Source organism: Staurois parvus, unplaced genomic scaffold (assembly GCF_062004578.1).
Source record: "Staurois parvus isolate SC_StPar_1 unplaced genomic scaffold, SC_StPar_1.0 ptg000154l, whole genome shotgun sequence".
Taxonomy (NCBI): domain Eukaryota; kingdom Metazoa; phylum Chordata; class Amphibia; order Anura; family Ranidae; genus Staurois; species Staurois parvus.
The window spans coordinates 13,265,024-13,277,483 of NW_028317950.1; the positions used below are offsets into that span (position 1 = coordinate 13,265,024).

General features: G+C 45.9%; 2 protein-coding genes across 2 annotated transcripts in view; one reads left to right on the forward strand and one right to left on the reverse strand.

Annotated features, from left to right (window-relative positions):
• The window catches only part of LOC149463526 (ficolin-1-B-like), a 638,327-nt gene that overhangs the window by 337,458 nt on the left and 288,409 nt on the right, over positions 1-12,460 (reverse strand). The gene's annotated exons all lie outside the window — the stretch shown is intronic.
• The window catches only part of LOC149463531 (histo-blood group ABO system transferase-like), a 149,702-nt gene continuing 140,089 nt past the window's right edge, over positions 2,848-12,460 (forward strand). Inside the window, exon 1 of the mRNA XM_089675065.1 lies at positions 2,848-3,020. Coding sequence (XP_089531191.1) covers positions 3,005-3,020 — 16 coding nt within the window. The 5' untranslated portion in view covers positions 2,848-3,004. The remainder of the gene's footprint in view (positions 3,021-12,460) is intronic.

The following is a 12,460-nucleotide window of genomic DNA, read 5'->3' on the forward strand; positions in this document are numbered from 1 at the left end:
CCACGTGTTTATTGTGTGATCACATATATACACACAAACAAAAGGAGAATAAAAGCAGAATAAATAGTCCGCAATGGCAGTCAACGCAATGCTGTGCTCTAGTTAGAGCTCTGAGGAAGAGGGTTTGTCTCCTGAAATGCGTCACCTTATCCCTAATTAGGGCACAGCATTGCATTGACGGCCATTGTGGACTATTTATTCTGCTTTTATTCTCCTTTGGTTTGTGAGTATATATCTATTTGATTACACAATAAACACGTGGTGCACCATGGTAATGCACGATGAGAGTGCGCCCTTGTTTGTTTTTTGTTCATTAGTATCCAGATTTCCCGATCTTTGAAGGGCTGCACCTTTTCGTTTGGCATTCTGAATTTCTTCTAGTCTGCATTAGGATTTGAGCGCTGGTTTCGGTTCTTTGTTTTTGGATTGCATAAGGAATAAAAACAAATGGTTTAAGTCAGCCCTACAATCTATAATAGTCGTACTGCTCTGAGAATCTGTTATGATCCGCCAGGTGGTGCCTCAGTCTGCCAACTGACAGACCTACTCAGAGCGTGGGGTCTAAGCCCGGGCTGTGCTTTCACCAGAGCCCCTGATGGTGGGGATGGACTTGAAACAGTCCCGGGCCAGGTCACGACCTCCGAGCAGGCCCGCCAGCGGCTGAGGAGACCCTTGGGGACAGGTACCGGGAGAGCCAGATATGAAGAGGATGGCGGCCCCAGCAGGGTAGTAACGGATTGTGGGCCCGTGAGGGTAATCGGGGTACAGAATCGGTAGGCGAGAGTAGTCGGGTGACACGCAGGGTCAGCAGAAAAGTCAATCCGTAGAATGGTCAGGGCAATCCGGGTCAAACGCAGGAACAGGCAGAATAGTCAGGACAATCCGGGTCAAAACGCAGGAGCAGGCAGAGTAGTCAGGACAATCCGGGTCAAACGCAGGAGCAGGCAGAATAGTCAGGGTCAATCAGGGTCACAGGATAGGTGCAGGAACTCAGGATCACAGAAGACCTTGCGGCAATCTGTGACAGTGCAGGGCATCTTTAAATAGTGCGCCCTGCACTGTCATTGGCCGGCTAGGACGCGCCCCCGGCTGTCATTGGACGCCTGAGGCGCGCCCGCGGCTCCTACTGTGCATGCGCGGCGTCCTGTCAGCCGCGGCTCGCCGGGACCTAGTGCCCGTGTCCCGGCGCGATCCGCCGCCACTGCGCATGCGCGAGGGACAGAGCCGCGATTGCGGACCCTGGAGCCGTGGTCCCTGACAGAATCTCTCATCGCGGACTGACGTGTAGTACATGCAATGATTGTTTAAGGATAAAGTGGTATAGCTTGTCAGTGAATATCTGCCAAGTGTGGCATAGAGATGGTCCAAGAAAAACAAGGAGTGGGGTCAACTAGAATGTGTGCTTTCTGCAGGATAGAATAATCACATCAATGTACAGTAGAACAATGTATATACACGCCCCAACTAGATGAGTGGTTATATTAGTAATGAGTCTACAGCTCAGTCGTTGACTTTACATGATGATCTAATTGAGCAAAACAAGGAGTGGGGTCAACTAGAATGTGTGCTAACTGCAGGATAGAATAATCACATCAATGTGCAGTAGAACAATGTATATACACATCCCAACTATATGAGTGGTTATATTAGTAATGAGTCTACAGCTGAGTCATTGACTTTACACGATGATCTAAATGAGCTGTTCAAATAAGAAAAGATAACATATGGAAAAAAGCTACAGAAACAAATTTATGAAGAAAAATTATTTATTTGCAAAATATTATAACAGTAAGAAAAACTTTTTTTTCATAATTTTTGGTATTTTTTCATTTATGTAGCCAAAAATAAAACACCTAGTAGTGATTAAATACCACCAAAGAAAATATCTATTTGTGTGAAAAAAATGATAGAAATTTCATTGTGGCAGGACTGAGCAATTGCCAGTTAAAGTAGTGCAGTGCTGAATAGCAAAAAAATGTCCTGGTCATGAAGGGGGTAAAATCTTCCGGTGGTCAAGTGGTTAATGTACTTGAGAACCTTCTCATGTGCAAAATTAATATTGAGCAGAACTACTTGCAGCCCTCCACAACTGGCCCAGTTTCTTGTGTGGCCCCCTTGGGAATATTAAAGAATACATCAACCTAAAAGTTAATATTCCTGGTATGTGCATGCTGTACCTTGTAGTAGTATGAAAATGTATCCTTTGCTCTTTGTATTGCTTTCTTTGAATGCAATCTCTGGCGTTTCTGCCAATCCCTCTGCTTTCCTGACCACACTAGGCATGAGACCACAGCATGGTCAGTTTTCTAGCTGTGCTGAGAACACAGCCTGCCTTCCTCCAATGATTAGGCATGTGCTGACACCCCCCCCCCCACACAGCCATTCACAGGGAAGAGCAGTGTACTACAGTTTCTCCTCCCCCAGCTCTCTAAAATCCTTATGCAGCTGAGAACAGCGGGTATGTGCTTACTTATAAAAAAAAAAGGGTACTGATAATGTTTTTTATGGGTATACACACATGCATTGCCTTTCATTTCTATTTTAAACTGAATGGGTTGTTTTACAAGTTGAGGGTTAATATGAACTTTAATTTCCCACCCCTGCTGTAAGACAACCTCATACAGTCCAGGCAAAGAAATAAGTGATTTCACAGGACTACACTAAAGCAGCTGATATTCCCTTCCCAGCCATAAAAAGTTCTCTATTACTTGTTACTAGGCACAAAACATCTAATTTATTAAGTGGATAATTGGACTACACATTCACTGTTATTGTGTAATCATTACCAGGACAAGGCATCCTGTAACATTGTTAGCAGGTGAATGGAGAACCTGCACAGATCTTAGCTGTGATCAGATTATACCTACTAAACTAGTAAAGTCAGCATCTGGTACATGGGTGTAGAATTTCCTCACCGTGTGAGATACATAGGCACTACCACACCTATTACATACCAGTCACCTGCAGCCAGGAAGAGCAGCGGCTTCTCTATTCTTTCTTTATCATGCATCTGGACAAATGTAAGTACCTATCATACTAAAGGCGTATAGTACTTATCATACTAAGAGGTGTATAGTAACTATCATTCTAAGGGTGTATAGTAACTATCATACTAAGGGTGTATAGTACTTATCATACTAAGGGTGTATAGTACTTATCATACTAAGGGTAAATAGTACCTATTATTCTAAGGGTGTATAGTACCTACAGTTCTAAGGGTGTATAGTGCTTATCATACTAAGGGTGTATAGTGCCTATCATACTAAGGGTGTATAGTACTTATCATATTAAGGGTGTTTAGTACTTTTCATACTAAGGGTGTATAGAAACTATTATTCTAAGGGTGTATAGTACTTATCATACTAAGAGGTGTATAGTAACTATTATTCTAAGGGTGTATAGTACTTATCATACTAAGGGTATATAGTACTTATCATACTAAGGGTGTATAGTACTTATCATACTAAGGGTGTATAGTACTTATCATATTAAGGGTATATAGTACCTATTATTCTAAGGGTGTATAGTATCTACAGTTCTAAGGGTGTATAGTGGTTATCATACTAAGGGTGCATAGTACTTATCATACTAAGCGTGTATAGTACTTATCATACTAAGGGTGTATAGTACTTATCATAATAAGGGTGTATAGTACTACTTATCATACTAAGGGAGTATATTACTTATTATTCTAAGGGTATATAGTACCTATCATTCTAAGGGTGTATAGTACTTATCATACAAAGGATGTATAGTACCTATCATACTAAGGGTGTATAGTACTTATCATACAAAGGGTGTATAGTACCTATCATAATAAGGGTGTATAGTACTTATCATACTAAGGATGTATAGTACTTATTATTCTAAGGGTATATAGTACCTATCATACTAAGGGTGCATAATACCTATCATACTAAGGGTATATAGTACTTATCATACTAAGGGTGTATAGTACTTATTATTCTAAGGGTATATAGTACTTATCATACTAAGGGTGTATAGTACTTATTATTCTAAGGGTATATAGTACTTATCATACTAAGGGAGTATATTACTTATTATTCTAAGGGTATATAGTACTTATCATACTAAGGGTGTATAGTACTTATCATACTAAGGGGGTATAGTACTTATCATACTAAGGGTGCATAGTACTTATCATACTAAAGGTGTATAGTACTTATCATACTAAGGGTGTATAGTACTTATCATACTAAGGGTGTATAGTACTTATTATTCTAAGGGTATATAGTACTTATCATACTAAGGGTGTATAATACTTACCATACTAAAGGTGCATAGTACTTATCATTCTAAGGGTGTATAGTACCTATCATACTAAGAGTGTATAGTACTTATTATACTAAAGCTGGCCATGCACGTGTAGATTTTCGGACGAGAATATTCTTTGAACATTTGGTGAATGGACAAATGTCGTTCTAAAATTGTCTTTTGCTTTAAACATTTGAGTTTGAAATGAATGCAATTTATGAACGATAACCACATACACTGGCTGAAATGTCGTTTGATCGAGAAAAGTGTTCCTTCCTACCTCTGCAAATTTTCCCCTCACTACGGTTGAAAACAAACATCGATTTGACCCCACTAACGATTAGAAGATCGAATGAGTATTCTTGAAACTAAAAAATTCTCGAAAAAAAATCTATACGTGTATGGCCAGCTTAAGGGGGTATAGTACCTTTCATACTAAGAATGTATAGTACTTATCATACTAAGGGCGTATAATACCTGTCATACTAAGGGTGTATAATACCTATCATACTAAGGGAGTATAGTACTCTCATACTAAGGGTGTATAATACCTATCATACTAAGGGTGTATAATACCTATCATACTAAGGGAGTATAGTACTCTTATACTAAGGGTGTAGAGATATTATAACTTGGTATCGTAGACTATTCTGCCAGCTGTCATTAGTTGTGGAATAATGTGATCACTGGATCACTCAACAAACAAAGTTTGGAACAGAAAGAAAGATGGAAAAAGATATTGGCTACTCCAGTTATAGATAATTATAGATATAGATGCATCTCTGCCCTCCTCGCAACCTCACCAACTTTCCTTTTCCTTTCTCTGATCACTCCCTTATTAGCTTCACTCTCTCCTTGGCTTCCTCCTCCTTGTCTTCCAACTACTGAACAGTTACCCATAGAAACCTTTGTTATCTTCATCCTTCTCTTCTTTTTTTGGCAACAGATTGTCTCTATGACAAAATCTCTGCCTTGTCCTGCCCCAACCTGGCCACTTCTGTCTACAATAGTTCACTGTCATCTAGCCCCCCTCACTACACACAGAATTAGGCCGCAACCACTACAGCCCTGGCAAACACACAATATCAGATACCTCAAAAAACGTAGTCGTGCTCTGGAGCGTTTGTGGCGTAAGACTAAGACCCAGCAAGACTTCCACCAATATAAATCTGCCGTTCAAAAATACAATTCTTGTATTGCAACACTGCCAAACAGACCTGTTTTATCACTCTCATTAACATCCTCTCACGCAATCCCCGTCAACTCTTTTCTACCTTTAACTCTCTACTTCGTCCTTCTTTACCTCCACCCACTCACTCACTCACTGCTCAGGAGATCGCTAATCACTTAAAAAATAAGATTGATACAATTTGTGATGAGATCTCCACTGTACAGATATCTCCCTCAACCTACACTCCTTGTCCACCTGCACAGTCTATACTTCCCTTGTTTAACCCAGCTACTATAGCGGAGGTTGGTAAACTGTTTTCTAAAGCCTACCTAACAACCTGCCCCCTGGACCCTGTTCCCTAGCAAATACTACGGTCACCCTCTGGCTCTATCCTTCATTCTTTAACTCATATCTTCAATCTCTTCCTTTCTACTGGCATCTTCCCCAACTCTCTAAAACATGCGCTAGTCACCCCCATACTTAAAAAACCCTCACTGGACCCCACCAATCTTAGCAACCTTAGACCCATCTCCTTACTCCCTTTTGCCTTCAAACTCCTTGAACGTCTAGTCTACAACCAGCTGAGCTGCCACCTTATTGAGAATAACCTTCTCAATCCCCTTCAGTCTGGATTTCGCCCACAACACTCCACAGAAACTGCTCTCCTAAAACTCACAAATGACTTACTAACTGCTAAAACCAATGGTCACTATTCTGTACTCTTGCTCTTGGACCTCTCCGCTGCCTTTGACTCAGTTGACCACCCCCTCTTCCTCAAAAAACTCTATTTACTGGGTCTCCGTGACTGTACTCTCCATTGGTTCAAATCTTACCTATCTCACCACACCTTCAGTGTCACTTACAACTCTACTTCCTCCTCTTCTTCTCCTCTTACTGTCGGGGTCCCCAAAGGTTCTGTCATTGGACCTCTCCTATTCTCGATCTACACTTCTTCCTTGGGTCAGCTGATGGCTTCCCATGGTTTCCAATACCATTTCTATGCTGATGACACACAAATCTATCTCTCTACTCCTCAGCTCACCCCATCAGTTTCCTCATGTATCACCGATTTACTAACAGATGTATAAGACTGGATGTCACACCACTTCCTAAAACTCAATCTATCCAAAACTGAGCTCATAATATTTCCTTCCCCACGTGCCTCTTCCCCTGATTTCTCGGTCAGGATTAATAGCACCACTATCAACTCATCCCTGCATGCCAAGGTGCAAGGTGTAACCCTGGATTCTGAACTGTTCTTCCAGGCCCACATCCAATCCCTGTCCAAATCATGCCACCTCAACCTCCACGACATCTCCAGAATACGCTAATATTTAACCAATGATACCACAAAGCTCCTAATTCACTCCCTGGTTATCTCTCACCTCGACTACTGCAACTCCCTCCTCATTGGCTTACCTTTACATAGGCTATCCCCCCTCCAGTCCATCATGAATACTGCTGCCAGGCTCATCCACCTTACAAACCGTTCATTGTCTGCCACCCTTCTCTGCCAATCCCTCCAGTGGCTTCCACTTGCCCAACGAATAAAATTCAAAATACTAAGAACAACTTACAAAGCCATCCACAACTCTGCCCCCAGCTACATCACCAACCTGGTCTCAAAATATCAACCAAATCGCTCTCTTCAATCCTCCCATGACTTTCTGCTCTCTAGTTCCTGTATCACCTCCTCCAATGCTCGCCTCCAGGACTGCTCCCGAGCTTCTCCCATCCTATGGAACTCCCTACCCCATTCTGTCCAGCTGTCTCCTAATCTATCCACCTTTAGACGATCACTGAAAACCTCTTTCTTTAAAGAAGCATATCCTGCTTCTACCTAGTAAACCACCATTTATTTCCTCCATCAGCTCATCCCCCCACAGCTATTACCTTTTGTATCACTCAACCCTTCCTCCTAGATTGTAAGCTCTAATGAGCCGGGCCCTCTGTTTCCTCTTCTACCAAATTATGTAATGTCTACCTTCATTTTGTAAAGCGCTGCGCAAACTGTTGGCGCTATATAAATCCTGTATAATAATAATTAAAAAAAAGATAATTTATTCTTATCTTCTATGTTTAATATTATATATATATATATATTTTTTTTTAATATGAAATGTTAAAACTTGAACAAAAAACACCAGGTTGCTAGGCTGAACGAATAGGAATGTCTGAGGCTTTGGCACTGGTGAATTGTCAAGGCTAGCTATAGCTGATGGTCTCATATTGGAGCAGCTAAAGCACTGGGAACGCTTGGGTTGTATTCAGGGGCGGACTGACCATTTAGAAACTCGGGCACTGCCCGAGGGCCCGGGGTCAGTAGGGGGCCCCATGAGATGCCCATGGTACCTTTTTCATAGGCTTTTTTGAGTTTGGGCAAGGACACAGGGGCCCCATGATCCCCTATTGCCCGGGGGCCCCATGAGTTGTCAGGGCTTATTTTAGACTGTGGGGGGGATGAAAGCAAAGGAACAAGCTGGGTTGCCTTGGGGAAGTGGAGACAGAAAATCGTGACTGGGTTTCTGGTTAGATTTTCATTCAAACATCTGTAGAAAAATCATTCATCAAAACATTCTTTCTTGCCATCACTGAATCATATAAATTCATAGAGAAGCCCTAAAAATTTAATCCATCCTGTTGGAATCAAAGGATGAATTAGACAGTTTCATTACAATATGTACGATCAAATGATAGACCACAGTCAGTTAGAATTTCGCTCATTCAAGAAATATTTTCTATCCTGTTCTGCCATATTTTCTGGTCACTAAGGTCAAAAACAAATGTCATTTTGACCCCACTAACCATTAGAAAATTGAACAACACTTCTTCCTATCTACCCCCTACCCTAAAGCGAGCCATAGATAGTAGAGATGAGCGAAGAAATGAAAAATTCGATTCGACTGATTCGGCGAATTCGTGGACAATATTCGATTCGAATCGAATAAATTCGCTGTGAATTTAACTTAAAAAAGGGTGTTTCTAGGCTTCAGAGAGACTTAATATTAGTGCAGAACACTGTACCTTTAATTTAAATGCCCTTGGAGTCTGCTGGGGAAGAGAAATAATACTGTCACTCAGTATGACATGCAGATGAGTGCCGTCGATCTTAGAATCACCGCACACTTCACTCATTTGGCCAGTCACGGGGCCAAAACCAGTGTTTGGAGCCACAGTGTGGCGGTGGAGGCAGCAGCAATGGGAGGCCATACAGCAACCTATGACAAAATGGAAACCAGCAGGAGTGTGAGGAGACCTCAAAGTGGCACATGGCAGAGTGGGAGCAATGGGAGGCGGTACAAGGACCCATGTCACACTGTGGACCCAGCAGCAGCGTGACGAGGCGGTACGGGGGCCCATGGCAGATTTGGGGCCTGGCAGCACCTATGGGAGGCCTGTAATCTGCCAGCAACCTATGACAAAATGGAAACCAGCAGGAGTGTGAGGAGACCTGAAAGTAGCACATGGCAGAGTGGGAGCAATGGGAGGCGGTACAGGGACCCATGTCACACTGTGGACCCAGCAGCAGCGTGACCAGGCGGTACGGGGGCCCATGGCAGATTACAGGCCTGGCAGCAGCAATGGGAGGCCCGTAATCTGCCAGCACCCTATGACAAAAAATGGAACACACCAGCAGTGTGTGAGGAGACCTGAAAGTGGCACATGGCAGAGTGTGGCGATGGAGACAGCAGCAATGGGAGGCCGTACAGGGACCCATGAGAGACTGTGGACCTGGCAGCAGCATGAGGAGGCGGTATAGGGGCCCATGGCAGATTAGGGGCCTGGCAGCAGCTATAGGAGGCCCGTAATCTGCCAGCTCCCTATGACAAAAAATTGAACACACCAGCAGTGTGTGAGGAGACCTGAAAGTGGCACATGGCAGAGTGTGGCGATGGAGACAGCAGCAATGGGAGGCCGTACAGGGACCCATGAGAGACTCTGGACCTGGCAGCAGCATGAGGAGGCGGTATAGGGGCCCATGGCAGATTAGGGGCCTGGCAGCAGCTATAGGAGGCCCGTAATCTGCCAGCACCCTATGACAAAAAATTGAACACACCAGCAGTGTGTGAGGAGACCTGAAAGTGGCACATGGCAGAGTGTGGCGATGGAGACAGCAGCAATGGGAGGCCGTACAGGGACCCATGAGAGACTCTGGACCTGGCAGCAGCATGAGGAGGCGGTATAGGGGCCCATGGCAGATTAGGGGCCTGGCAGCAGCTATGGGAGGCCCGTAATCTGCCAGCACCCTATGACAAAAAATGGAACACACCAGCAGTGTGAGGAGACCTGAAAGTGGCACATGTTTGGGGCATGATTCATGGCGGATTTAGTCAGTTGTGTCAGGAACTGGTGGTTTGAAATCCAGACTAATCCACGCCTGATTCATTTTCACAAACGTGAGTCTCTCCACACTTTGGGTGGACAGTCGTGTCCTCCGCGGAGTTACAATACCTCCTGCCGCACTAAACACGTGCTCCGATGCCACGCTACTGGCCGGGCATGACAGCCTTTCAAGGGCAAATTCAGCTAGTTGGGGCCAAAGGTCAAGTTTCGTTGCCCAGTAGTCAAGGGGATTGTCTACCTCGGTTGGCAGGGTGCTGTCCAAGTAGGCCTAAGACTGTTGTTTGAGGTCCTGCTCCAGGTCCACCTGATGCTGCTGCTGCTGCGGCTGGTTAGTAGTTTCCTCACTGCGCTGGTGAAGAAAGCTACTCATCATCGACTGCAGACTGAGGCAGCCGCTGCTGGTGGAGCTGCCACTGCTCCTACCACCCCACCCCTCCCCTGCTGCCATGGCAGCGGAACGCGAGCGCACAGGGCCCACAGTGTCTGAGGATGGACGTTGGCGCAGAAAGGCAGAGACCAGCTGACTACATAGGTGGTTTTTATAGTACGTTATTTTGGCCTCCCTCTCAGCAGGTGTGAAAAAGGCCACCATTTGTGAACGGTAGCGAGGGTCCAACAAGGTGGACAGCCAAAAGTCATCCCTCTGTCTGATGGTTATTATTCGGCTGTCGCTACGCAAGCAAGCGAGCATGCTATGGGCCATTTGTGCCAAGGAATGCGAGGGACTCCCTGCCTCCATCTCCACAGCATACTGCCAAGGTGCGTCTGGGTCCTCTGTCTCCTCCTCCTCCTCCTCTACCAGATGCTCCTGCTCCTCCACTCCTGTCCGCTGAGTGGAAAAACCACCCATTTCACTCAATAATTCCTGAGCACCAATGTCCTCCTCTACCTCCTCCTCTTCTTCCTGTCCTGCCCCCACAGGGGTCATGTGGCGTTGAGATCTGTGCGCCACGTCTACCGCATCCTGACCAGCCATTGTTAACAGCATTTGTTCCAGGACGTGCAACAGAGGAATGACGTCGTTCATCCCATAGTCCTGCCGACTCACGAATAGCGTGGCCTCCTCAAAGGGCCTGAGCAAGCGCAGGTGTCACGCATGAGCTGCCAATGGCTGACATCTAAGTTACACAAGGAGTACCTTTATCCGCTTTTAACATCAGGAAATCTGTGATGGCCTTTTGCTGTTCGTAAAGGCGGTCTAACATATGTAGGGTTGAATTCCACCTTGTTGCAACGTCACAGCATGAGGAGTCGGTACGGGGGCCCATGGCAGATTACGTGCCTGGCAGCAGCAATGGGAGGCCCGTAATCTGCCAGCACCCTATGTCAAAAAATTTAACACACCAGCAGTGTGAGGAGACCTGAAAGTGGCACATGGCAGAGTGTGGCTATGGAGACAGCAGCAATGGGAGGCCGTACAGGGACCCATGACACACTCTGGACTTGGCAGCAGCATGAGGAGGCGGTATAGGGGCCCATGGCAGATTAGGGGCCTGGCAGCAGCTATGGGAGGCCCGTAATCTGCCAGCACCCTATGTCAAAAAATTCAACACACCAGCAGTGTGAGGAGACCTGAAAGTGGCACATGGCATGAGAGACTGTGGACCTGGCAGCAGCATGAGGAGGCGGTATAGGGGCCCATGGCAGATTAGGGGCCTGGCAGCAGCTATGGGAGGCCCGTAATCTGCCAGCACCCTATGACAAAAAATGTAACACACCAGCAGTGTGAGGAGACCTGAAAGTGGCACATGGCATGAGAGACTCTGGACCTGGCAGCAGCATGAGGAGGCGGTACAGGGGCCCATGGCAGATTAGGGGCCTGGCAGCAGCTATGGGAGGCCCGTAATCTGCCAGCACCCTATGACAAAAAATGTAACACACCAGCAGTGTGAGGAGACCTGAAAGTGGCACATGGCAGAGTGTGACGATGGAGACAGCAGCAATGGGAGGCCGTACAGGGACCCATGAGAGACTCTGGACCTGGCAGCAGCATGAGGAGGCGGTATATAGGGGCCCATGGCAGATTAGGGGCCTGGCAGCAGCTATAGGAGGCCCGTAATCTGCCAGCACCCTATGTCAAAAAATTCAACACACCAGCAGTGTGTGAGGAGACCTGAAAGTGGCACATGGCAGAGTGTGGCGATGGAGACAGCAGCAATGGGAGGCCGTATAGGGACCCATGAGAGACTCTGGACTTGGCAGCAGCATGAGGAGGCGGTTGATAGGGGCCCATGGCAGATTAGGGGCCTGGCAGCAGCTATGGGAGGCCCGTAATCTGCCAGCACCCTATGTCAAAAAATTGAAAACACAAGCAATGTGAAGAGACCTGAATGTGGCACATGGCAGAGTGTGGCGATGGAGACAGCAGCAATGGGAGGCCGTATAGGGACCCATGAGAGACTCTGGACTTGGCAGCAGCATGAGGAGGCGGTATATAGGGGCCCATGGCAGATTAGGGGCCTGGCAGCAGCTATGGGAGGCCCGTAATCTGCCAGCACCCTATGTCAAAAAATTCAACACACCAGCAGTGTGAGGAGACCTGAAAGTGGCACATGGCAGAGTGTGGCGATGGAGACAGCAGCAATGGGAGGCCGTAGAGGGACCCATGAGAGACTCTGGACTTGGCAGAAGCATGAGGAGGCGGTATATAGGGGCCCATGGCAGATTAGG